The sequence below is a fragment of the Cylas formicarius genome, unplaced genomic scaffold, assembly GCF_029955315.1.
Source record: "Cylas formicarius isolate icCylForm1 unplaced genomic scaffold, icCylForm1.1 PGA_scaffold_5__7_contigs__length_24384050, whole genome shotgun sequence".
Taxonomy (NCBI): domain Eukaryota; kingdom Metazoa; phylum Arthropoda; class Insecta; order Coleoptera; family Brentidae; genus Cylas; species Cylas formicarius.
Window position 1 is genome coordinate 18244153 of NW_026844341.1, and position 26407 is coordinate 18270559.

Sequence of the window (26407 nt, forward strand, 5' to 3'; positions counted from 1 at the left end):
ATATATATATATATATATATATATATATATATATATATATATATATATATATATATATATATATATATATATATATATATATATATATATATATCCTGTTCTCGTGCGTCTTTTGGTTCAACAATTTTTTCGATGGTATAGACCGTTTTTGGAAAATGATTTTTTTTCCAACACTTGTGTTTCGTAGCGATATAGAAAAAACAGACGAAAATGGCAAAAAAAAGAAGGGCGCCAATGTCTGATCGCGGCCATTTCTCACAGACTTACGTGTCCCGTCGGATGCTTAAAAGGAGCCAAATTTTGGGATCCTAGCTCATACCGTTCGGAAGTAATTCGAATTTTTATAGAGCGTCGACGGAGAACAGACAAACAGACAAAAAATAAAAACTTTTTTTTTTTTCGATGCTGATTCCATCTGTACCAATGGCGACGCTGTACGACGCACCGTATCCGAGAAATGAGTTTCGTTGCCAAGCACGTAATATGGGCCTTCTAAATTAGCGGCGGTTACGCCCCCTAGTGACAATCTTTTTTCCCTTACCAGGACAGCGGCGGCTTTGCGCAGTACCCGCACTACGTGATCGAACAGGTCGCGCAGATGGTCAACGAGGAAATCGCCGTCGACGAGAGCGGCCGCGTCGTCAGAGGCGACTTGGTGAGCGAGAGCGTGGTTCTGCAACGACGACAACAGCCGCTGCAGGTGGTGCACTTTGGCGTTCCCCGGACTCTGCCACTTGTACGACGTGGTGATTGCCATGTAACGGGACAGACTCTCCAGCACGTCCTCCTAAAATGACAGCATCGTCATTGTAACGACTCGCGTCCCGCCCACTCACCGTGTTTTCCGTGAACGAGCGCAACAAGGTGCGCATAAGTAAGGCGGTCGTCGCGCCGTTCGGGGCGGTGTCTTCCGACTTGTCGACGCCCCGGTTGTAACCTAGCAACGTGGCGACGTGCACCGGGTCCTCGAGACTGCTCAGTATGATGCCAAGCAGCATCTGCTGACCCTGCGAGAGTTTGTCACCGCTCGCTAAGTGGGCGTGGAGAAATTCGACGCGCTCTCCGAGCAACGGCAGCAGGAGCGGCGCCCCCACGTTAAGTACTTCCCTCGCAGTCGCGTGGATCTCCTCCGGCGCACCAATGTCCACCAGCCTAGGGGACGCGGTCGTCGCATAAGTGGAGTCCGGGGGTCACTAACTTTACCTAAACAGCACCGTGCGCAGCTCTTTGGCGTGTTTTTCGAGGGCGAGCGAGTTGAGGTTGCCGCTGATGCAGAGGTTCAGGTGAGTACCGAGCAGACGGAGCGCGAGCAGCACAAACTTTTGCTGGTCGTCAGTCGACTTGAAAGGTGACGGAGGTTCGGCGGACGTGAAGGTGCGCGTGTACTTGTCCAGAAATCCCCTGAGGTACTTGAAGGTGTTCTCGTGCAAGTCTACGCAGAACGGGCGATGCTTGGTGACTTGCTGGCTTTTGGCGGGTACCGAGGTCCACGCGATTGAGTGTGACGTGCCTGGAAGTGGGCGGGGCTTTAAAAAATGTACGGGAGAATAAAGGAGATTTAATTTTTACCCGCGCTAATCTGTCGGATGGGCACGCCCTCGAGACCGACCACCTTCGACGGTCTCGTCACCGGGCTGGAGGTGTGACCCTGCCCGCATTGGCCCATACTGTTGGTGCCCCACGCGTACACCACGTGCTCGTCTGTCAACGCGAGACAGTGATTCTCACCGACGGATATGTCGACTACGCGATACGCGGCAAGGTCTTCGACGAGCAGCGGCTGCAGTGAAATGGCATCCGCGGAACCCACGCCCAGTATCGGACCGCTACCCCACGTGTACACCTGACCGAGGGTAGTGAGCGCGATGGAAAACGACGTCGCGGCGCAAACTTTTTGCACGACGAGTCCTTGGAGCGCCTCGATGACCTTCGGACGACACACCTTGGCGATTTCCCCGTGACCCAGTTTGCCGTTCTCGCCCGAACCGAAAGACCAAACGGTTTTGCCGTCGCGCGAAACCGCCAGTGTATGGGAACTACCGCAAGCGACCAGTCCCACCTCGAAGAGGTCGGCCACGAGGGTGGGAACCTGCCTGCCGCCGTTGTCGCCGTGGCCGAGACGTCCGTGTTCGCCTTCGCCCCAGGTGTACAGGCGTCCGTCATCAGTTATGGCGGCGCTGTGCCGGTAACCCGCGTTTATATACTTAACGACTTTGTTAGCGAAAGGACCCCCGATCCTTTCCGGTTGTTTGTGGGTGGCGCAGTTCCCGTGACCGAGTTTACCGTAGTCTCCGTCGCCCCAACTGTATACGTGACCGTCTTCGGTCAACGCGAGAGTGTGGCCGTCGCTACCTGAAACGATCCGTGGGGATCGGTCATTCGCTCCTCCCACTTATGTAAGATTATTTAATTCCTAGGTCGTACAAACATTCTTATAATGTTTTTATGATGATTTTGATATTCAGTTTGTTAAAACTCTACAAATGCAAAAAAACATCTTTAGTGATGAGCTTCGATTGTTCAATGCTCTGCCAACGGACACCAAAAATTTACCAAATATAAAAAGCTTCCAAAAAATGGTAAAAGATTCTTATATTAATATTAATATTAGTATGAATTAGCTTTTCCTTTTATATAAATGTAATTTACTACGATTCGAATATATAATACATTGCTTATGTCAATGCCAATGTCAATGATAATAAACCATTTCATTTCAATTAAATAACAAGTCCAAATAGCACATTTTTTGTACTGTACCACAGGACCAACTATGAAGGTAATACATTTATCGCAAGAGCGGCCTGGCTGGCCAATGTGCACGAGCATTTAAATTTTTTCACTGCTGAGGGTAGGTTTAGGAATCAGATTCAAGCAAGCATAACATAACATTATGCCCTGACCGTCGCTACCTGAAAAGATCCGTGGGATTCGGTCATTCGCTTCTCCCACTTATGTGGAAGAGAGTGAAGTTTGTGGCAAAATTTTAATCGAGGAGGCGATTGTGTTAATTGAAACGAAATTTTAAGACGAAAATGTATGAATTTTAATTAAATAACTCGTCTAAGCAGCACATGTTTTGTACCGTACCGCAAGACCAACTATGGACGCAAAACATTTATCGCAAGGGCCGCCCGATTGGCCAATAAGAACAAGCATTTAGGCTTAACTTGTGAGATTGTAAGATAGGCTTTTACTTTTACTTTTTACTTTTGTAGCAACGTGCAATGGACTCTGTCCATAAAATCCATAACAAATAAATAAATATTAATAAAAACTGCTCTTCGGATTTGCCATAAGGAACCCTTCAGCCCGGGATCGTTCGAGAGGTAACTACGAAAGGGGCGTGGTCCGTTTGAACCTCTCACTGGCACGGTACGGTTTTAATTGAAGTATTGAACTGCCTTATTTATTCCATTGCTTCGGCATTATTATTTATTTATTATTGACATTTATAACACAAAACACGTAATCAAAAAAGGCGCCTAAACGATTGCTACGCTACCTTTGGAGCTAGACAGTTTCTCTACGACGCTGTCGAGCAGGATCCGCTTGGGCAGTATCTGGTTTGACGATTCCCCTAGGCCCAGACGGCCATAGCTGCCCTTGCCGCAGGCACTCACCAAGCCGTCGCGGTGGATCGCGAAGGTGCAGTACTGCCCCGCCTCTACCTAGGGTACCGCGATAAACGATGTCATACCGGTATTAAGCCCCGCCCAGCCGCTCACCTGCTGCACCTGAGTGAATATTTTCGATTTGACGGGAAGCAGGATCTTCTCGTGGTTGCCTTCGGCTAGTTGATGCGACGAGTTGCTGCCCCACACGTAGACGTCTCCCCTCTCGTAGTCGGACGGGTCCGAGTCGCGGGCGCCGTGATCGGGGGCGCCACCTGCGAATGACATAACCTCCAAATCATTCGGTAGACGTGGCAATGGCCCGTTACCATAGTCGACGGCCATCGATGCCAGCAGTTCCATTAGGTACATGGCGGCTGTATACATTATGATCGGCTCCGAGCGCTCCTTCTTCCACAACTCACTGTCGAGCCGATGTTTGCCGTCCTCGAGTTGCGCTATGGCCTCGCTGAAGAGCTCGCTGTAAAATCCGGAAGTTATTGGAAAAAGACAACCCGCTGTCGGGGCAAACATTGAACATAAGTGCATTAAACCTTTAGGACTTGATATACATCAATTTCTTCAACAGACCTCTAGTTTTCTGTGGGGACCATATTGCTACTAGATATTTAAAAGATGACAGCAGTATTTTCTCAAACTATGCCAAGTTGTCTGGGAAAACACGTTAAGTGTGTGAAGATCGTTGCTTAGAAAGAAAATGTCACAAAATGCAGGTTAGTGATGACTTTTAGGGGTACGTACTCCACGAATATATCATAGCCCCCCGAAGCGCATCTATTTTTTTACCGTACCAGGGGCACTATGCTATATGGTGCGGGCAATTTTTTAAGCAAACAAAGCAAGAAAACGTCAAAACAAAAAATGAAAGTGGCCAGAATTAATGAAATTATTGAAGCTGAAAATAAAATTTTAACATGGTATACGAGATCTATCCACTGTTTAAAGTTCTTTTTTTGTTTGTGCAAATGTTTGTTTTCATGATTCGTAAGATAAGTGTTGCCAATCTAAGAACGTCCCTTTGTATTTGTGACAACGTAGTAAATTTTTGTCTGCAACAGGAAAAGAAATATTTAATTTAATACGCGAAAATAGTTTCGTTTTTCATTTCGTCATTATAATATTATATTATAATTATTCCTAGAAGTATCATCAATCTTGTAGACGTAACAAACAGAAACAAACTAACCCCGTCAGATCTTCATAGTGCCTTGTTTCAAAGATCCTTTACATTCAACACAATTCGTTTTTACAATTCTAGAAATGCTATCTTCCTAAAACGTGTTGCTGCTGAGTGGGATTTGTTTTCTTTCTCTTCCGGTTTTACAGGTATTTTCCACAGTTTCGTATGTATATTTGAATAAGTAGTGCGCAATTTACCAACTGATTAAAAGTTCAGTAGAGTAGTGATCGAAAGCTAGACTCCGCCACTATTGAATTCTCTGGTTAGGTTTGCTTGTTGTAAAATACTGTTAATAGATAAGTTATTTCTTTTTTTTTCCAATAAAGACTACTTATTATTTATTATTATTATTATTACAAAGTTCACCATGTATTTTTTTTTGTTTATAGAAATAAGATATTTTCAACATTTAAAAAATCAATATTCCACAAAAGACATTTTTTCCCAATAATGTTTTTTGGGATAGAATGGGAGGTGTTATTGATATAAAAACAAACAGCTTTAATACTTTTTCTTGTTTTTTGTTTGACCTTTTATGGAGCTTAAAAAAAGCACCAAAAAAGAACGCCGTCGAACTTAACCTTTCCATGGAGCTGTTGCAGGAAGCCTCGAGCGCCATATCGATCCACTCGAGTAGGTACCGCAACGAACCGCGCTGCAGCGCTAAGGTCAGCAGGATCTCCGAAGCGAGCAGTTTACCTTTGGAATCTGCCGCCATCTCGCGGAGGACCGCGTTTTTTAAGAAATCGCCGACCTGCTCCAAACTAGTCACTCCCAGATTGGTCAGCTGCGCGTCGTTAGCCAAACACAGCTGCGGCAAGCGCTTGAGCAGGTCGCTCGTCGTCTCCAGCACGGAATTACACAGGGAGGGGATGCCCAATATGTTGCTGACCTGCCAGTTTTGCTGGAGCAGTGAAAACAGCAGACTGAGCCCTGTTTTCACTCCTATTTCCAGCAAGGCCTGCGACCCTAACACGAAAATAAATCCTTGCTTGGCCAGGATCTAACCTCAAAAAAAGCTCACCAGATAGAACCTCGCGGGGCGCCAACGGCAACGATGCCGCTGGCCCGGACGTTACTTTCGAACACTTAGCCTCGTTCTGGTCTTTTTCGTGGTACTTGACTTTGAGGGCATGATAGATGCGCCTCAAAATCACCATGCGCTCCTTCAGGATCACAGCGAACTGGGTTGACGTGCACGTCTCTTTGGCAAGTTGCAGTTGGGAGCTGAGTAAAGTGTCCAGGTAGTCCTCCAGCTCGCTACTGGCGGGCGGGTCGTATTGGAAGCTAGGCAACGTTTGTACGTCGTCGTAAGAGAGGGTAGTCGAAGGAATGAGGCGCACCTCGTTGTTTTGGAGCAACGCTTCGTACATCGACTGGACCGAGTCACGATTCGCTACACTGTCGGCGTCTTTGGCCGCCCACGAACTGTTCGTGTTCTCGGACCATTCCAGTTCTACGTTACTGTCTGGGGACTCCATTATTTTGGGCTAACGGCACCGACGGTTTTTGTAGATTCGCGCAGTTAGATGGAACATGGGCGCGGTGTAATAATCGCGGTTAAAAATATTCTTGAAAAAATTACGTTCAAAAACTATTCGCTATTTTTTTTGTTGACGATATCGTCGCTGTGTGACAGTCAGATGAGCCGCGGGCGGAAAATATTTCAAATCGGCGTAGGAGATGGAGAATCGAAAAATATTTGAGAATAGGAACTACTGCAATTTTAAAAAGCAACTTTGATGTTTTCCACTTAACCGCTTCTCGCCGTAATTTTTATTCGTGACGGTTTTTAATTCCCGTCGTTTGACAATCAGCTGCCTCTTCTTCTTTCGCATTCCGAGCATAATTTTAAAATCATAGGTCAGTATGAAGCACCCAGAGAAAAACACAAATAAGGACAATTTTTATTATGAATTTACAAAAAAAAAGAACTTCGATTATATCAATATTAGGTAGTAAATTAATGGTAGAACGATATTGTCTATTTGCGTGGTTTTTGCTTCCACCAAAGAGCCGACGGCGACCGCGGTCACGATCCTCAACGATTGCTCTTCGGTTACGTAAGGAACATATCCTGCAATTCCAAAACGGCAATCGAAAGGAATCTGACATTCGCAGAGATTTTCCTACCCGTATGGCACAGAAGGTAGAAAATCCCGAGCTGACTGATGACGCACGCGGCGGTCCCCTCGACGGTTTTCTTCGATCCCTTCCACTTGATTTTGCCGAAATTGGAACCTACAAAACTGGCACAAGCGTCACCCACCCCGACGGATAAGAGTCCGCTCAAAAGAGGCAGAATGCTAAATAAAGAAGAGTCGGTGACGTCGCAAGGAGCGGGGTGTATCCACAGAGGTAGAGAGCATCCGACCAATAAATAAATGGCAGTCAGGGAGAGCGGCCCTGCGTCCTTCTCGTCGCTGAACACGACGTAGCCGTCTTGGAGTCTGCGGCCCAACGGCGGGATTTCCTGGATTCGCATCACCTCCAGAGCAAAGAATACCCCCAGGGAGACACCGCTGGCCAAGTACAAGAACGAACACTTGTATGCTAAGCCGGGTAGATACACGGCCACGATCAGCAGGTGAAAAATTTTTCTGATGGACGTGGACGCCTTTTTCGCGCGGTTTACTTGATGACTGACTGCAACAACCGCCACGCCGACACAGCAGCCCCAGTATATTATCAGTTTAAGCTGAAAGGCGATTAAATACTACCGCATCAAGTCTAGACCGCTTGGGCACCGTACCAGGGCCGGATCGCGTAACATCTCGTCCAGTACCCAAACGAGCGGACTACGATCGAGCAAAACCTGCAGCGGCAACAGCAACGTGAAAATGACGAGCACAGCGAACGTAAAGTAAAATCGTTTAGCGCCAGTTATGTTGAACTGGTAAACCGTGTAGCCGAAAAGAAGAACGCTGATGAGTCCAACCTAAAAATCGACAAGTCAGGATTTGACAGCTCGCTGTTGATGTTGCGTCACTTGAATTATCGCGGTCGATATTTGCATGTTGCTTTTCGGCACGGAGTTCTGGCTCGCATGCCGCGCCGTATTTTCTATGGCACAGTAAATGAATATGACAGCGCCCTGGGCTATCACGCCCGCTTCCCCCAACGAAAAACTCTCCCTGAACGAGGTCAAAAGGAACTTGAACGTTTTTATATAAATCAGCGAGCTAAATACACCGCTGGACAAAGAAAACAACCATCCTAAAACGCAGAGACGCCTTGCGAAATTTCCACTCAAGGCGCCAAACACTTACCTTTATGTAGGCAGACGTGGAACAAACAGCCGACAAATATTGCGACAGCTACCGCGCACGGGCTGAACGTTTTCAGACTTTCGTTTCTCTTACGATAAAAAATTATCGCCAAAGAAGTACACAACAATCCCACCGCTATTAAAACGGTCAGCTTGTAGGTAGGCGTCGCAATAATTGAGTGCCTAATGAATGAGACGATTAGAGAGGCCGGCAATAGCGGCAACACCCATAGGCCGTCGGTCGCGTCGGGCCTGAAAACGCGCAAATAACATTCGTGACTCACAGAGCTTACGGTGCGTCTCTCTAACCTCGCGGCAAAGTTGTTTTTTGTCGAAAATGACGCGGCCGCATTCGTAGGCATCGTTCGGCGGGTTGCGCGACATCTAAATCCGGTATCGTATGAAACTATGAACTAATTGTTTTTTTTACATTTTAACTTATCTTTTTTTTGAGTAAAATAGATCATCGAGAACATCAGCAATCACAGATAATAAAATTACGATGCTGATTTGACATTTGACGAACATACGTATTTCATAACCACCACGTGAAGTTAGTCGCGCTTCTTAAAGTACACCTTAACACGATTTCCAATTTTTTTATGTTTGGCAGTTTTGACGAAATAAAAGTTTGTTTTAAACTTCGATAATAAATTTTTGCAAATATCCTACAACACAAATTTACTACGTCTCTTAAAATAATGATGTAAAATTCGTTGTCGACCATTCCGTGGCGACGCTGGCGTTCGCCAATGGGGCGAGTTGGAAATTCCCCACGGAACATAACCTAGACAATAGCGCCTTTCGCGTTGTTATTAAGACATTTTTATCTTAATCCTCATAAATATTGTTAAGATGGGATAAGTGGGTCGTCATAACTTTATGCAAATAACATCATGTTAACAGTTTCAATTGCAGGCAGCTATAGGAGTCGTCGGAACAAACCAAAAAATGAACGACATTAAAGAGGATTCCAGGTTCAAGAGCTACCTGGACGAGTCCGAGCTCGAAGTAAGACTTTAATAACGTTTGCAACGTTTATAAAATTAGCCATTCGTTTGTAAACTACCCTGCTATCATAAATATTTGTTTTCAGAGTATAACCCTAGATGACGCCCAGCGGACCAAATTCCTCGACGGTAGACGCTCTCGCGACTCATATCGACGATCGTGTTTAACGGTAAATTTATTTATAGGCGAGACCATGGTCTGTGAGGCTCAAAAAGTGTTTATGTACACCCCGATGACGGAACACATCCACAAGGTGTGCGGTGTTTTGACGGTAACGACATTTAAGTTGTCGTTCGCGTCCGCGGAAGACACGGAGCAGCCGAACTGCTGTCAGCAGAACTGCCTGTTGGGCGTCAACGACCTGTGTCTGTCTTCCATAGATGTTATTTACCAAATAGGCGATAGAACGAAAAAACGACTTGTACCTGGACAGAGTGTGAGCGGCAAAGTTAAAGAATTGTTAATAGTTTGTAAGGTAGGTGTGACGAATTGCGGCGCACGTTAGAAGACTGCCCACGCGCGTGTGTCTCTTTGCAGAACATGAAGTATTTGGAGTTTAGCTTTAAGAGCAGCGACAAGGATAGCGGCAAGAACATCGCCAATTCCCTGTTACATCACGCATACCCCAAGAGGCACCAGCTGCTGTTCGCGTATGAATACAAGTCGGTAACACTGCTCGTGATCCAAATATTAATATTGGCCACAAAGTGCTCTAACATGACCTTGTTCGGCATGTTTTTGCTCAAAGTTCATGATTAGAAATAAACAAAGTGTAAAAAAATTTAAAACAGTGGAGGATTTTCAAAAATTTTAAAACTGCAAAATTTTACTCAAAACCTGTAGGTATTTCATTTTGTAAAATTGTCTTTTTCGGGTATAAATTAGGCCATAAATTAAAAACCATGAAAAATACGTCGATTTGGTATGATCAGTAATATAACTCTCGTCAAAAGGTACAATTTTTGTATTTACACTTTTTGTCTAGCAAACAAGGTGCGTGATATACTTGCAAAAAAAGAAATCTTGGTGTTTCTGATTCTGATGTTATTTTCAAAAGTTTTTCAAGATTTTGAAGTTAGATTTAGTATTGAAAGGTATTTTTTTCTTTTTATTAAAAATGTCATAATAATCAATAAGGTCTAGGAAAGTGGGTAAAAAATTATAGGGTCTAATTTGAAGCAAACTATTCCGCTCTCGATTTTTATGTTTTTTTTCGCTTTCCAGTGAACCTTATGTGAGTACCAACCTTGGGAAAGAGGTGCGGCTGTTTTATTCGAAACTCGACTGGGAGAAGGAACTGCGGCGCACCAACTGTCAAAACTGGCGCGTTTCGCACGTGAACTACAACTACCAGGTGTCACCGCTGCTCGTCGAGACTCTAATCGTGCCTCAGTCGGTAACAGATACCATCATCAAGGACGCGGTCGAAAAGTTCCGCAACCGGTTCTGTCCAGTGTGGGTCTGGGGAACGGCATCGGGTGCCGCCCTCGTCCGCATGGCCGATATCCTGCCGACGATATCGGACCGCACCGAGGAGAACAAATTGCTGGAGCACATCCGCAAGAGTCATCCGGAACGGAAGCAACCCCACATAGTCGACTTATCTTCCCCCACCCCGAAGGAGATAAACTCGAGTTATCTCCGGCTGAGGGAGCTGTGCACGCCCGATAGTCCGCGCACGTTCAAAAGTCAAGACTTCAAGTTTTACGGCCTGCTGGATTCGACCAGGTGGCTCACGCACGTGTCGACCTGTCTGACGAGGGCGGTGGAGGCGGCAGAGCAGCTCCAAGACCACGGTTGTACAGTCGTGCTTCAAGAGGGTGCGCTCAGAATGCTGAAGGGGGAGGACGATTGGTGTATATCGTTAATTTTGCAGGAAACGGTCAGGACTTGAATTGCGTGGTCTCGAGTCTGACGCAGATCATCCTCGATCCCTACTTTCGGACAAAATCAGGCTTCCAATCACTTATACAAAAAGACTGGGTCGTGCTGGGTCACCCGTTCACCAATAGGTTAGGACATATATTGAGTAAGGTCAGTAAGACATAACACCATATGGATGACTAGTAACCATTAATAAAATATGAATATGAATGGTGCTGAGAATATATCCTCATTCATAAAACCCATCAATATTTTGTTCCAACAATCCTAAGCAGCCATATAGAAGAATTTAAGAATTTATTAAAGGATTGTTGATTATTCAAGGTAATCTAGATAAACTAAGATTGGGAAAAAAATCAATACTATAATTATGGCTGCAAAACACAAAGCATAACAAAAGCCAAACATAACGTTTCATTCTTATATTTACTACATAAATGCAGTAGCTCTGCACTCCCACGTCCAGTTTTGATAAACAGAAAAGGCGTTATGCTGCCAGACCACATTGCGCCAAGAAGACCGTTGAAAAAAATTGACGTTCGGGGTTGGGAGCTACTACCTCATCCACCATACTCACCTGACATTGCGCCATGTGATTATCATTTGTTTAGATTGGTGCAAAAAAATTTAACAATGTGGATGATATCTAAAATGCCCTCTTCACCTTAACAATCAACCAATTTTTTTTTTTATGTTATTGATTGAAAATAAAACCAAACAAAAATATATGTAGTTTAAAATAATGATAAAAAACGACGTTACTTTCGGGTCGGGCTTTTTTTATGTAAGTAAAAGAATTCGTATTGTATTTGTAAAACGTGCGCTGGGCAGGAGATCGAGCAGTCGCCCATATTCCTGCTGTTCCTCGACTGCGTGTGGCAACTGACGCGGCAGTTCCCGACTGCGTTTCAAGTGAGCGAGACGTACCTGACGACGGTGTGGGACTCCGCCCACGTCTCCGTCTTCGACACGTTCCTTTTCAATTGCCAGCATCAGCGGGTGATGGCCAGCCTCGTAAGGCTACGCGCACTTTGGACGAGCTCTGGGGCCTCTTACCGATTCGACGTTTTAGGGCAATGGGAACGCCCACCCGCCGCTCGTTCTGCGCAGCGTGTGGGATTGGCGCGAGCAGTTCGCCGATCGCGACATCGCGCTGTTCTGCAACCCGCTATACGATGACAGCTTCGCGGGGCCACTCAATCCCTCGACTGGCCTCTCCGGCTTAGACGTGTGGGACCAGTGCTACTTCAGGTGGTTGTCGGAGTTGGAAATCCCGCGGGGAGGCCGACCTCAAATCGACCTTTACTCGAGGTAGGCCCGCCTTTATTAATAAAGCTAGCGTGTTGAGGCTTTCGTGGCCCAACGCAGCTTTTATGTGAAATGTAAGGTGGCAAAGAGAAATATTATAGCTATCTTGGACTTTAGATTTTAGTAGTTTTGTAATTTTGGATATCTTATGGAGCCAAGCCTAAAAATTGGTCTGAATAGGGGTTTTTACGTAGGATCCAGTAGGTCACTCTGCTTCCGGAACTCACAAATTTTGATATACAAACTATACTTGTATATAATGATTTTATCAGGCTATTATGAGCTTTTCAAAATTATGTAACACATGAGGCATTTCAAATACAAAGCATATATTTTATTTTGTGAGTAGACCATGGAAACTGCATAATTTATGTCAAAACGGAGATTTTAAATGCGAATTTCTCATTATTGTTCTATTTTCGGTTAACATGAGCCATAAGCAGCAGAAGGAAAATGAAGCAGAAATTAAAATAATCATTATGAAATGATCAAAAATAATTTATATATATATATAAATATATATATATATATATATATATATATATATATATATATATATATATATATATATATATATATATATATATATATATATATATATATATATATATATATATATATATATATATATATATATATATATATATATATAAGTTTTAGCTGTCCATATATATAGCTATGTAAAAAAAAACTGACAACAGAATCACCGCCTTCAGTTTCTTGCAAATTACCGACGCACCCTGTACATTTTTTAGAAATCATCAAGAGTAAAGATTTTTCGACAGTTTTTATGTACAAATTTTATTTTTTTAGCGTACCTAGAACACTTGTACGATGTGTATTTGATCCTTTATACTATTTAACCGGAGCTTAATTTAATAAATAGTGCTTTTATTTTGCTAGTTTGAAGGTATAATGCAAAAAAATGTCCTGTGTACTCGCAGGTACCTCGTGTCGGAGATTTTCCAACACTACGCGGCGGCCGGCGACGTCAACGGTACGACGAGGGCCAGGCCGACGACGGGCGACGACGACTACTACCTCGAGCTCCTGAAAAAGGCCAACGGGTTTTTTCCCTTCGGCCGCGGCGGCGCCACCATCAACGACGTGCTGCTTAGCGGCGACGCGTTGGACTCGCAATCCATACTTAACCTCAATAACGAGTGACGGACAAAGGAGTTACGAGTAACGGCTTTAAGAGTAACATTTCGGTTTCTGTTTTTTTTTTTCGAGGACGCCATTTTTTTTTTTGGTACTTACCCACTCGCGGATTTTCTCGGGGAGGTTCGGGAAAATCAACAGACCGGAAAAACCGTGTAATATTTATATTGTTAAATAATAGAAACGCGTAACAATATACAGCAGACTTACGAAGCGTTTTTATTTCTGCGGGGTGGAGTCCTTTTTCGGGGGTAGGTAGGGGCGTTTCGTGAACGTGCCTAGAGCGATAGGCTTGCCAGGGTTGAGGTAGGGCGCGTGCCCCGTGATGTCACCCGTGGACATGATGAGCGAGGGCGGTACCGCGACGGAACTCAGCACGACGTGATCGACGCGATCGAGCACCCGCAGCGACTCGGGTGTGAGCAACACCATGGTGCCGCTGTCCAAATCGACCCCTCGCACAAACCCTGAAAGTTTCGCGGCGCGTTTGCCACAGGGTCAGCTACAAAACGACGACGACTCACCCCAACCGTGGCACTCCAAGAGGGCGTGGTCCCGGCGAGAACATAAGGCTACCAGGTTGGCGTTGACTGCCAGCGGCGATACGCTGTTGCCGTCCCCGTTGGTTATGTTGACGCTCGCCAAGTTTATACTGAAACGAAAGCGCAGATTAAACTAGAGCGGCAGAATCCATATTAACGTTATCATATTCTATTTTAATTTCATTAAGTATAAATCTCCTGAATATCTTTTTAACAAAATCGCTTTTCGTACAGATGTTCATGACTTGAATCTAAGAAAAAATTGTATATTGAGAATCGAAAAAGATAATTTTTTCATCACATTTCACATACAATAAATTAAATCTTTTAGATTTCACAATATCAAGCAAAAAAAAAACACCGGTGTAAAAGATATTTATTAACATAACATATCTAATTGTTTATTTGATACTTTTTTTTCTTGTTCCTAGGGTAATTTGGTTAGTTCATTATTATTATTATTATTATATTTCAAAAATACTTCACTAACGACTGCTTCATTCCCTTCTAAATTCTCTCCCAAAGAAAGTAAAATGCTGGTTACTTTCAATTAAACAGAGAAGAAAAAAAACGTCGACAGAGGTAGCTGTTGATGACTTGAATCTAAGAAAAAATTGTATATTGAGAATCGAAAAAGATAATTTTTTTATCACATTTCACATACAATAAATTAAATCTTTTAGATTTCACAATATCAAGCAAAAATTTTTAAACACCTGTGTAAAAGATATTTATTAACATAACATATTTAATTGTTTATTTGATACTTTTTTTCTTGTTCCTAGGGTAATTTGGTTAGTTCATTATTATTGTAAGAAACTCAATGTTTCCTAGACTTCCTTTTAGAAGCCGCGTGTGGAATAATAGTATACAAGTTCATCGAAATAAATTCTTAATTTAAAATTTGATCACAAACAAAACAAAACTACGGATAAACCCTCGAATTATAAAATAAACGGCCTACCTTATGTGCACTCTAGTGTAAGACCCCCGAGACCTCTCGGATTTTCTTTCTCCACACCATGTCCATTGCAGCAATGTAGTGGGGGTTACCAATCGCAAACACGCGAAAACTATGCGCGGTAATTCGGCCAAACAAAACCCGAGGGCTCATATTATCGCGGTGAAATGACACGCGTTTTTTACCATAAAGTATATAAAAAATTAAATTAAAATAAAAATTGATAAATGTATTCGATTAACCCCGAATCATAAAGAAATCAATATATAGAAAACCCAGGTAATGAATTAATATTTAGTGTCAATATACAAAATAAATAACCAAAACTGAACATACCGCCCACCAAATACAACGGTATTTCAAAAAACAACAAAAAAAAGAAAATAAACAAAATAAGCTAATATTAAAGTTTATCAATTGTGATTAATGCCAGCTTCGTGTAACCCACCAAAGTGAGGCGCTGAAGGAGGGAAAAATTGCCACTCGATTAATTCCTCAGCGGCTGCTTTAGCCATGCAATCTGCTAAGTATCGAGCTGCACCAACGTAGTTGGTACCGTTATCACTGTGCAGTTTGGAGCATCTACCACGTCGACTGATGAAGCGACGCAATGACGCAAGAAAGGCAGAAGTGGATAGGTCTGATACCAGTTCCAAATGCAGGCACTTTGTAGAACAACACACAAAGAGAGATAGATAAGCCTTTTGAGTACGGCAACCTCTATGTCTTGACATCAGTATCTGAAAAGGGCCACCGAAAACCAAAGAAGTACATTGAAAGGGCTTGGCTTGGGTAATGCGGAAACTAGGCAAATCGCCCATTTTTGGTTCTATTACCTGAGGATGTGTTCGAAAGCAGCGGAAGCACTTATGGACAATACGTTTTATAGCTCCTTTAGCACCCAAAATCCAAAACCGTTGAGATATAAAATAGCGCAAGGCCTGCTGTCCACAGTGAAGGTATCTTTTATGAAAATCCTCTATTATAAGATCAGTCAACCTATGTTTGTTGGGAAGCAAAACGGGATGCTTCTGATCGTAATCAAGTTGAGAGTGAGTAAGGCGTCCGCCTACCCTGAGAAGTCCTTGTTCATCGATGAAAGGAGCAAGCTTTCTTAACGGCTTGGAACAAACACTCTTGTTCGAAAGATTGGAAATGTCTTCATAAAAGGCTTCTGCTTGTACTTGCTTCACAATGCGGAGAAGACTCTGAAATAACTCGTACTCCGTGAAAGGACCCTTTTTAACCAACGCCAATAAGTAATAAGGCGAAGTATTTTCTGTAAGCATGAATACCTATTCAAAATATCACCAACAGGATTATAGCCTTTTATTACCGTGAGAATGGTCGCTCTTTCTTCTGGTAGTGGTTCGTCCAATTCACCAAGTTCGTGTTTGGGCCACTCTTCGGAGGGACGCGACAACCAAGCTGGTCCCGCCCACCATAAGGGACAGTCAACTAAATCAGACGGAATGACAGGGCGACTCGCAAGGTCAGCTGGATTGTCTTCTGATTTGATGTGAAACCAACGTTCAGGTGCTACATTGTCTTGAATCTGACTCACCCTGTTTGAGACGAAAGTGCGCCAACGACAGGGCGGTGACCTTATCCAACCTAGGACTATAGTCGAGTCAGACCAAGCATAAATATTTTGTACGTCGGGAATGTTGTAGACATTTAAGGCATATTTAAGCAATTTGGAAGCCATTAATGCAGCACTTAATTCCAATTTAGGAAGACTCAATCTCTTCAATGGAGATACTTTACTCTTAGCATAGAGGAGATAAGTAGAAATTTGGCCATCTGGAGACACGAGGCGAGAATAGATACAACTTCCATAACCTAGCTCTGAAGCATCCCCAAAAGCATGGAATTCTAAACTAACATACTTTGAAATAAAACAATAACGGGGTATTTCTAATGCTGACAGACTTGGCAATTCATTTTTGTAGTCGGTCCACCTTTGGGCAATATCTGCGGGCACTTCACTGTCCCAGTCGATACCTCTCGCCCATAAAGATTGCATTAGCTGCTTAACTAATAGAGTTATGGGACAAAGTAATCCAATTGGATCAAAAATTCTGGAGATTTCAGAAAGTATAGATCTCTTAGTACATGTCGAGTTGAGAAATTGTATGTCGTATGAGAAGATATCCTTCTCTGGAGACCATCTGAGACCCAAAACCTTCAAGTAAGGATCGGATTTAGTGTCAAGTGCGAGAGGTTTCTGTAGAATATCTGAAGGTATAGTAGCTAAGAAGTCAACACAATTGCTAGACCATTTTCTAAGGAAAAAACAACCCTCATCCAATAGAGCAATAAGTTGTTGTTTGATATCCACAGCATCCTCTAAAGATTTACAAGATACACATATATCATCAACATACACTTGGGACGCTAAAATTGCTGCGGCCCTAGGAAATCTATCTCTACCCTCGGTGGCTAATTGTAAAAGACATCTCAGAGCAAGGAAAGGAGCTGAATTTAATCCGTAGGTTACGGTTTTTAGGCGAAAATCTTGAACAGGTTCTAGAGGGGAGAATCTCCATAAAATACGTTGGTAGTCTTGGTGGCTGTCATTAACAAGTATTTGTCGATACATCATTTTGATATCGGCAGTAAATGCTACAGGAAACCTTCGAAAACTTAACAGAATACTTACAATTTCATTTTGTAGTTTGGGACCAATCAACAAAGTGTCATTCAACGATCGATCCCGCGGACTGCAAGATGCGTCAAAGACTACGCGCAATGCAGTAGTCGTACTATTCGAATTAGTAACCCCATGGTGAGGGATGTAGAAGTGGCGCTGGGCAACGTCAGAGACAGGAGCAGACACGGGTTCCATATGATCCAGCTCTAAGTATTCCTTCATAAATTTGGAATATATCTCAAATAATGGAGGATCCTTAAGAAGACGGCGCTCTAAGCTATAAAACCTTTTTAGGGCTATGGAGCGTGAGTCAGAAAATAATGGCTCACCACTGGAAAACGGTAGAGTAACGATAAAACGTCCTTCAGGAGTTCGAGAATGAGTCTCGTTAAAAGAAATTTCAGCGGGATCGTCAAGGGTTAATGAAGACTTGCTACTTGGAACTTCCTCCATTTCCCAAAACATTTGAAGAGTTTTATTAATATCCCGGTTTTCTTCCAATAGTGTGCAACAGGAATATGAGGACTTGCTTTTTATACGATCAATTTTACCCATCACTACCCAGCCAAATAATGTATTGAATGCGACAGGTTCCAACTCTTTACCGCACACCTTCTCAGGCAACAAAATTAAAGGGAATAACTCGCACCCGATGAGAGCATCTATAGGTCCAGGAGTATTGTAGGTGTCATCAGAAACGACTAAATTCTCCAAATGTGACCAGTTCTCGCGACTGAAAGATACAGAAGGCATGTATGAGCAAATCTGCGGTAAAACGATACATTCTATGGGAAAAGAAGGTGTGTTCTTACCCACCGGGCGGACCGTACAACAAGTAACACCATTCGACGATACAGATGTCATATTACCTAACCCATTAATTGGAATGTTCAAACGAGAGCGGGAAAGTCCTAATTTCTTAAAGCATCTTTCGGATATAAAATTGCCTTGGCTTCCACTGTCCAGTAGTACTCTAACTGTGTGGGAATAACCTTGGCTGTCCAGAAAGTCCACTTTTGCAGTCGCAAGGAGCGTAAATGCACTATTAGAATTTATGGAAGTGGTGCCACAATGTGGTTGATCTACGGAAGAGTCATTAGCACTGGGCAAAACATCGTCATTAGGTGAACTACGTTCATTACCATGTGCCGACTCGAAATGTAGTAAAGAATGATGGCGTTTCGTACAAGAAGAACAGGTCTTATTAGAACTGCATTTCGAAAATTTGTGAAACGAACTCAAACAATTCACACACAAACGGTTGCGTTTAACTAGTAAATAGCGCTCATGAGGAGTCTTACTTAAAAAGACGGAGCAGTTTATAATGGAATGCTGGGTCCTACAGATACCACAATTCAATGTAGGAACGTTATTAGAAGGAGTATTAGTAAAAAATGCTTTGGAGTGATCACCATTATTCCTAGAACCTGACTTATGTTGACGGTTACTGGCAAAAGACTTACTATTATAAATGGTTCCGGCATTTTTTGATTTATTTTCTTCCTGAGTATAGGTCAACGTATCTAAAACCTTACACCTGTTATTCAGAAATAATTTCAACTGCGCAAAAGTGGGTATATCAAATTTTGCGTGCTCCATTTCAAATCGCTGTAAGGTATCAGAATCGATTTTCATTAAGAGTAAATTAAAAAGCAAAAAATCCCATTCCGCAATAGGAAAGTTCAATAATTTTAATGCCTCCACATTTTCACAAAACTTATCAACAACATTACGCAGTGCCTGATTCGATGGATTTGAAATTTTGGAAATGTTCATTATTTCATTGAAGTAATGAGTCGATAAAAGCCGTTTATTGTCGTATCTTTTTATTAAAGTATCGTAGGCTACTGCGTAATTGTCATCAGTTATAGGAATATTTCTCAATAAACTGAGCGGTTCTCCGGTTACGAGAGTAAGCAGTAATTGAAATTTTTGTGAAGCGGAAAAGTTCATATTATGCACCGAACTCCTGTATAAATCAAAAAATGTCGGCCACTGTTTTAAATTGCCTGAGAAAACAGGTATATCTAAACGGGGAAGATTAAAATTTAGGTAAGGCGGCAAATTATGGCTCTGGCCTGGTGGCGAAGGTGGTACCATCATGGATATTTCAGATTTTATACAAAGTTCACTATAAATGCTTTTAATTGAAAAGTATTGATCATCAACTTCCGCTCGAATTAGCTCCTGCTGCTCAAGCATTACATCCGTTACTCTTTTATCAGAAATTATGTCCAAATGCAACCTATCAAACTCATTATATGTTGATTCTAACGCCGAATATCGTATTTTAAAATCATTAATTTTAGCTGGGTTCTGTGTAGCAGCAGTAGCTAAATCGTAGATTTCTTTCAATCTTTGTATAAAAACGCTTCTTCTATTTACTTTTGAATCTGCCATGGTTTAAAAATATTTTTAGAAATTTTCTATATCATAAAAAAATGGCAAGAAAGAAGAAATTAAATTCAATTATATTAAAATATGCGAACAACCTCGTAAAATCCACCAAAACCACAATTGATAACAAAAAACAATCAAAATATCGTACACAAAATCAAGACCGCAAAAAACTCTAAACGATTTAAATTCTTTACCTGTTTTCCGATACTTCGTCAAATTTATTCAAGGTCGTCTTATTTAAACGCCTTTATAGTGAATGAAATCAAAATTATTTTTACCAATTTAGTATTAGAAAATGAATTTAGAAAAGACAAAATAATTTTATTTTTGAATTACTGATTCTTTAAAAATCCGGCTCGAAGGACCATATGTAAGAAACTCAATGTTTCCTAGACTTCCTTTTAGAAGCCGCGTGTGGAATAATAGTATACAAGTTCATCGAAATAAATTCTTAATTTAAAATTTGATCACAAACAAAACAAAACTACGGATAAACCCTCGAATTATAAAATAAACGGCCTACCTTATGTGCACTCTAGTGTAAGACCCCCGAGACCTCTCGGATTTTCTTTCTCCACACCATGTCCATTGCAGCAATGTAGTGGGGGTTACCAATCGCAAACACGCGAAAACTATGCGCGGTAATTCGGCCAAACAAAACCCGAGGGCTCATATTATCGCGGTGAAATGACACGCGTTTTTTACCATAAAGTATATAAAAAATTAAATTAAAATAAAAATTGATAAATGTATTCGATTAACCCCGAATCATAAAGAAATCAATATATAGAAAACCCAGGTAATGAATTAATATTTAGTGTCAATATACAAAATAAATAACCAAAACTGAACAATTATTATTATTATTATATTTCAAAAATACTTCACTAACGACTGCTTCATTCCCTTCTAAATTCTCTCCCAAAGAAAGTAAAATGCTGGTTACTTTCAATTAAACAGAGAAGAAAAAAAACGTCGACAGAGGTAGCTTTAAATTTTTTTTCTATTTGTAGGTAGTTACTTAAGGAAAGTGTAAACGACCATGGTGCGATATGTTCTTTATACGAATAAGTGTAGAAATCGGCAAACAGATATATAATAATACATTTATTCTGCAATGTTCAATTTACAATACAATAAAATACCAATAAACCACATAAATTGCAAAAAAAGAGATAAAAGCAATTAAAATCGTTCCAGTTCAACCCCTATAATTTTTTTTTTCGCATGAGATAACTATAGCAAAAAAAGAAAATGTTAAAAATTGGATAGAAAATTTTAGGACTCAACTTACTCGAAAATCACTTGCAATTTGCTTGTTGGCTGAAGATTTCTTGTCTTATTTTTTTTTTTTTAAGTTTAATAGTAGCGTTTAAAGAGAGATGAACGGTATTGTAAAGTTTGTAAACGTTATAGGAGAAGCTTCTTTGAAAAAGAGACGCCCTGTGTGGTGGTGGAGAGATAAGACCCCTAAACCAAAGGTTCAATCTGTGAACATCTGTCCGATATGTTATTTTATTTGTTAAGTAAGGAGGAGTGTTATTAAAAATGATGTTGTGAAAAAATACCAAGGCGTGTACTCTACGCCTATTCTGCATATAGCATCCTGCAGTTTATGTGAGACTGGATCATATTTTCTTATACCATAAATTAACCGTAAACAGTTTTTTTGTACTCTCTCAATTCTATATGTGTCAGTTTTATCTAGGCATGGACTGTATAAACTGTCAGAATAGTTAAAGTAACTTAACACTAGAGAATCCATTAATTTAATCTTTTGAGCCTCAGACAATAAATGGCGATGCGGACAAAGCAACTTTAAGGAGACGCATCCCTTTTGTAAATAATAGCCAGCTTGTTCTCTAAAACGAAAATCTGTGTTAATTCTTGGGCCAAGATTTTTTGCAAAATTTGTAACCTGCAAAACTCTACCACTCACTTTTATGTTAAGTTCAGACACCAAAAGATCCCTATTCTTTCTAAAGAGCATAACAGATGATTTACTTTGATTAATTATCAATCCATGTAGTGCTGAAAAATCTGTTAGTTCTTTTAAATCTGCATTGATCGATTTTTGAGCCGTATACCAAATACTGGGGTCAAATGAATAGAATATCAATTTTATTATTATTTGTGCGGGAACGCCCCTTTTATTCCGCCGGCACGCGTACCTGTACATGTTCACGTCGCAACTGGTCAAGTCGCGGACACTGCCCGACATCATTCGACCGAAATAGGCGAGGGTGTTGATTTCCCGCGACTGTCGGCCATCTAGTTTCCACGCGTCGCCTTGTTCCGCCATCGAGTCGAGCGTCAAGTGGTCGTACGACAACCCCGCCTCTTCCGCGGTCAGGTCGATTGGATAATTTCTACTCGGCATGCGGCTTTTTATTTGAACCACCAAGTGAGGATCTAACAACCGCAATACTTCGAGTGTGACGTCGAGGCCTAGACCCGTGACGTAACCGCACAAGTTGATTACAGTCGGGAACGCCTCCTGGTCGGAGGAGCAGAGCACCGCCTCCACGCAAGCGACGTATTTTTTCACATCGTAAGCTACGTTGATGTTTGCCAAGATCGCCCTAAAAAGCGCGAATTTCTCACGATTTTTTTCTGTTGGTGAAACATGTGTATTTTGTGGAAAAGTATAGAGTTTATGCAGTTTTGTTGTTTTATTGAACTGTAAAACTTAGTGGTCCCAGGGTACCAAGAGTGACAGATAGTTGACCTATCTATTCTTTGAGTTCAATACTTTACTACATACTACAATTGTAGTTACTCTCTGGTTCCTTAATTTGTTGCTGAGAGACAGATTAATAAAACTGAGATTTAAAAATATGAGAAAATTATTATTCTAATGTGTTCTTTTGTCACTAAAACTCAACCGACTTGCAGGACGATAAACGTGGCCTTATCAACTCACCAAAGAGACGTAAATGTCCAAAATAAAAAAGGATAACGCACAACTTTTAAAATGAGGGACGTTGAAACCGTTTTACCAGACGGGATAAGGACTGGATTGCAAAAATGGAGTAAGTGCTTCAAATAGGTGATTGAAAATGAAAGAATGAATAGTTCTATAGTTCACCTAACTACTTGCAACATCATGGCTAAAATTTACAAATGAAATTCTATTGCAAAAAGCAATAATAATGTTTATTACAATCCCTATTTCATATTAGTCTTATTTCTAGATCAGTTTTAATTTACTTGATCTTAGAATAATTAATATTTCAATTACCTGTCCATTTTTTTCCATATTTCGATTTTATTATTTTATTTAAGCTCGTCTTTCTATTCTATGTAAATTAGTGTTAGGAACGATTGAAACAATCGCCGCAATTTATCTGAACTTCACGATATAATCTTTCATCTCTCGCGTTGATAAACTAAATATAGATTTTTGTAAAAATACTTTTTTGCCTTTTCTAGGCAGATTACCTGATGATTTCAATTTTAAAAGTCGTTTTGATAGAGGCTGATTGAGAAAATATATAGAGCGACACATTTAAAGTTTTGATTTTACCTGTCGATCATCTGGTGGTGGGTGTAATTGGGCCCCAAGAGGTAATCTGAAACGGTCGCGACCGAAACTGTCCCCGGCATAAAAAATTCCGATTGGCCAGGATCTAAATCGATCACCTTGACCTTGGGGAACCTTTTCAGCAGTTTGTTGACGGTGTAGCGCAGCAGCGTGCTCTTTCCCACTCCTTTGCCACCGCATATAGCCAACCGCGTGCTATCCGTTACCTGGTCGCAAATTGTCCACGCCTCTCCCACTCTAACTTTACTGGGGAGGTTTTCGAATATTATTCGTGGCCCTGAATCGCCAGACTCGTATGGGAAGACCCTCTGCGACATATGTTTCAAGATAAAATCCACGTATGGCTCTTTTAGTTTCTTGCACAGGATCACGGCACTGTTAACGTCTACTGTCATTTCCCGCCATTGTGGTGGCAGTAAATCGGCAGTGATTACATGATGCAAAGTCTTTTCGGTATTTTTAAGGTCGGGTCTTAAATTTTTAAGGTATAGCAGTGCCGTGCCCCTGGGTGAATACACCTTCTTAATGCCGGAGTTTTTACAAAGCTGCGCCCCTAGGATTTCGACCTCGCCTTGCAGTACTTCAATCAAGAACAGGCCATAAAAATGTATGGTCCCGTCGGGATTCAATATAATTACTTTATCATCGTTTTCTAAGGTCAAGAATTGCATAGGCCTGACTTGTTCCGCTTCTGTTTGAGTATCGTTTAACCCCTCCCCATTTTCTTCTACAATCACTTCTTCATTTGCCGTTATTGATTCTTCAATTGCCAAATCTGATTCGTGTGGGCCCGATTGCAGAGAATCTTGTGTTATGTTTTCGCGTTTGTCTTCATCGGCTTGAATTTTTTCAGAAGACGTTTCATCACATTCACTTCCCTCTGAGTCATTATAGTGTTCTTCTGGAATGTTTAACTGGGTCCCATGCCTTAGAATCGACTCGTTTTCCGGGACAATGCTAATACCACAAAGCTCTTTGTAAGTTAAATTGTTCACCTGTATGTTTTCTGCATCCCAACTTTCAATGTCTGAAGAAACGCCAGACGAGATATCCCACTTTCCATTTGCCAAGGCACAGTTTTCTTTGTTACTGTTTTGGTCTTCTTTGTTGCTTCGAATATCTTTCCTTTCTATCTTAAATGTTGGATGACTATTCAGTTTCTGTTGTTCGTTCCGGGAGCGTTTTTTCTTAATTTTCAGTTTTGCTTCATTATTTTCATTGGTCAATGGTTTGGACTTAGTGACTTCAATTTCTATAAATAGCTTTTCAGTTTTATCTTCAGCAGAGTCTGCACTTGCGGCAAGTTCCGCAATACTTTTCATTTTCTTTTCTTTAATTTTATTAGGTTTATCAGCCTTCTCATTTTTTTTCTTTATGACTTTGTGTCTATTGTCTTTTTTTATTATCACTTTTTCAGTTTTATCTTCAACATAGTCTGCCCTTTCCACAAGTTTCGCAACATGTTTCATTTTCTTTTTTTTAATTTTATTAGATTCAGCAGCCTTCTCTTTTTTTTTCTTTATGTCTTTGGGGGCATTCTCCTTTTTTGTCTTTTTCCTTTCCGTTTTATCTTCAACACAGTCGGCACTTTCTGCAAGTTCTGTAATACTTTTCATTTTCTTTCCATTAATTTTATAAGGTTTACCATCTTTCTTTGTTGCTTTGTTTATGTCTGTGCCTGTATTCTCTTTTTTTATCCTTTTTTTCTTAAATATCTTCTCCATACCATTCCTTACACCATTTGCTGTGTTCAAGTTTGTGTTTTTATTTTTTCTCCCAATTTTTTCCTTGGCACTGGAAAAATCATCAACCTCTACCTTCATATTATTCTCGATCACTGGGTCTTTCAATTCTACATGATTTGGCTTTTTACTGAAAATTTTCTTCTTTTTAGCCGATGTACTCAATTTATAGCTGTTAAATCCTCCACTGACGTTATTGAAAGAATTTGCATCTTCAAAAAATAATTGTTGTTTCTTGCCGTCAGATGTTTTCTTCTTTCTGACCGGCGAAGAATACAAGTCGCTATCAGAGCGTTTCCTTTTCTTATTAACTTTAACAGTAGCATCATTCTCTACCATCTCCGAAACCGAAGGAATTATGTTTCGTTCACGCTGTTTACGTATCCCAAAGCTGGTTGCTGTTTTGGAGGGCGATATTTTCTGCTCGTTGGTAAAATTTAACGAGTTTTCAACTCGAACTCGCGTCGTATCGTCGTCATGCGTCTGAACTTTACTATTTTCGCTGCTATCCCGTTTTGGAGCATTTCTTGAATTTTGCCTAGCGGCTTTCTTTTTTGCTTTAACGAATTTGCGCCCTGTTGAAACAACTTGAACATTCGTTCGGTCATCTTTCTTAGCGACAGGTTTTAAACCCTTCCAAATGATATCAGTATCAGTCATCGTTTTACCTAATAGTGCAAATTTCGGCAAAACGATTCAAACGAACGCAAATTTGTGGTTAAGTACCGGTGAAGCAGTGATCGCGGATTGGTGTAAAACTCGTACCACATCTGCGGTCCGTGGTGATAATTGGGATAGTGAGGATAATAGCTATTAAACCTTCAGAGGCCCTGCGTAATGCGGGAACTTTTGAAGCGCCGATGAAAATAATATTGTGATGGGGCATGAGCGATCATTTGAAATTTCTTTTTTAACCAATAACACCAGTCATTTGAAGACAACCAATAAGACTTACCTGCGTTCAACAACTAATATGACTGCTGACAGATCGTCAGTAAGTTTTTATGCGGTATCCTGCATATGCCCAGATCCCGTTAAACGTTTTAAGTGTGTGGGATGTCGTTGTTTAGAAAGGTGCAGGTTAGTAGGTGAAATTTATAGGCATTCGTTGAAAATCA

The 26407-nt window shown here is 41.3% G+C and overlaps 4 protein-coding genes across 6 annotated transcripts in view; 1 reads left to right on the forward strand and 3 right to left on the reverse strand.

Moving 5' to 3' along the window:
- Positions 1-6628, reverse strand: part of LOC132702525 (probable E3 ubiquitin-protein ligase HERC1) — a 45338-nt gene extending 38710 nt beyond the window's left edge. The window contains exons 1-9 of the mRNA XM_060671204.1: positions 5840-6628; positions 5397-5784; positions 3944-4095; positions 3729-3889; positions 3506-3671; positions 1570-2352; positions 1204-1510; positions 837-1152; positions 542-787 (exon numbers count right to left, since the gene is read on the reverse strand). Coding sequence (XP_060527187.1) covers positions 542-787; positions 837-1152; positions 1204-1510; positions 1570-2352; positions 3506-3671; positions 3729-3889; positions 3944-4095; positions 5397-5784; positions 5840-6296 — 2976 coding nt within the window. The 5' untranslated portion in view covers positions 6297-6628. The remainder of the gene's footprint in view (positions 1-541; positions 788-836; positions 1153-1203; positions 1511-1569; positions 2353-3505; positions 3672-3728; positions 3890-3943; positions 4096-5396; positions 5785-5839) is intronic.
- A 90-nt stretch (positions 6629-6718) lies between these two features.
- Positions 6719-8533, reverse strand: LOC132701720 (dolichol kinase). Its single transcript, XM_060669868.1, has 6 exons — positions 8393-8533; positions 8085-8335; positions 7805-8031; positions 7568-7753; positions 6949-7513; positions 6719-6892 (listed from the first exon to the last, which is right to left on the reverse strand). The coding sequence occupies exons 1-6, from the start codon at positions 8443-8445 to the stop codon at positions 6756-6758; spliced, it is 1419 nt and encodes a 472-aa protein (XP_060525851.1). The 5' UTR covers positions 8446-8533; the 3' UTR covers positions 6719-6755.
- LOC132701719 (myotubularin-related protein 10-B) lies at positions 8365-13464 on the forward strand. 3 transcript variants are annotated; one of them, XM_060669867.1, is made up of 10 exons: positions 8365-8476; positions 9002-9094; positions 9180-9222; positions 9280-9569; positions 9632-9756; positions 10319-10914; positions 10971-11128; positions 11810-11992; positions 12051-12289; positions 13231-13464. In XM_060669867.1, exons 2-10 carry the CDS (start codon positions 9035-9037, stop codon positions 13451-13453), a joined length of 1917 nt encoding a protein of 638 aa, XP_060525850.1. In that variant the 5' UTR covers positions 8365-8476; positions 9002-9034; the 3' UTR covers positions 13454-13464. The 3 variants fall into 3 exon arrangements, with proteins under 3 accessions (XP_060525850.1, XP_060525849.1, XP_060525848.1); XM_060669866.1 differs by lacking the exon at positions 8365-8476 and adding an exon at positions 8693-8947 and having other exon boundaries at positions 8990-9094; XM_060669865.1 differs by lacking the exon at positions 8365-8476 and adding an exon at positions 8694-8947.
- Positions 13465-13662: 198 nt separating this feature from the next.
- LOC132701718 (polynucleotide 5'-hydroxyl-kinase NOL9) lies at positions 13663-26251 on the reverse strand. The gene is made up of 4 exons (XM_060669864.1): positions 23530-26251; positions 22175-22585; positions 13972-14099; positions 13663-13914 (listed from the first exon to the last, which is right to left on the reverse strand). The coding sequence occupies exons 1-4, from the start codon at positions 25947-25949 to the stop codon at positions 13667-13669; spliced, it is 3207 nt and encodes a 1068-aa protein (XP_060525847.1). The 5' UTR covers positions 25950-26251; the 3' UTR covers positions 13663-13666.
- Positions 26252-26407: the final 156 nt, after the last annotated feature.

What these genes read in the sequence shown, in the direction of transcription:
- LOC132701719 (XM_060669867.1), top strand. Translation starts at nt 9,035, where the DNA reads ATGAACGACATTAAAGAGGATTCCAGGTTCAAGAGCTACCTGGACGAG. An exon ending in AATTGTTAATAGTTTGTAAG is followed by an intron (nt 9,570 to 9,631) that starts GTAGGTGTGACG and finishes GTCTCTTTGCAG; the next exon opens with AACATGAAGTATTTGGAGTT. An exon ending in CAAATCGACCTTTACTCGAG is followed by an intron (nt 12,290 to 13,230) that starts GTAGGCCCGCCT and finishes GTGTACTCGCAG; the next exon opens with GTACCTCGTGTCGGAGATTT.
- LOC132701720 (XM_060669868.1), bottom strand. Translation starts at nt 8,445, where the DNA reads ATGCCTACGAATGCGGCCGCGTCATTTTCGACAAAAAACAACTTTGCC. An exon ending in AAAAACAACTTTGCCGCGAG is followed by an intron (nt 8,336 to 8,392) that starts GTTAGAGAGACG and finishes GCGCGTTTTCAG; the next exon opens with GCCCGACGCGACCGACGGCC. An exon ending in CCACGTCTGCCTACATAAAG is followed by an intron (nt 8,032 to 8,084) that starts GTAAGTGTTTGG and finishes TCTGCGTTTTAG; the next exon opens with GATGGTTGTTTTCTTTGTCC.
- LOC132701718 (XM_060669864.1), bottom strand. Translation starts at nt 25,949, where the DNA reads ATGACTGATACTGATATCATTTGGAAGGGTTTAAAACCTGTCGCTAAG. An exon ending in CACCACCAGATGATCGACAG is followed by an intron (nt 22,586 to 23,529) that starts GTAAAATCAAAA and finishes CGCGCTTTTTAG; the next exon opens with GGCGATCTTGGCAAACATCA. An exon ending in CTTGGAGTGCCACGGTTGGG is followed by an intron (nt 13,915 to 13,971) that starts GTGAGTCGTCGT and finishes CGAAACTTTCAG; the next exon opens with GGTTTGTGCGAGGGGTCGAT.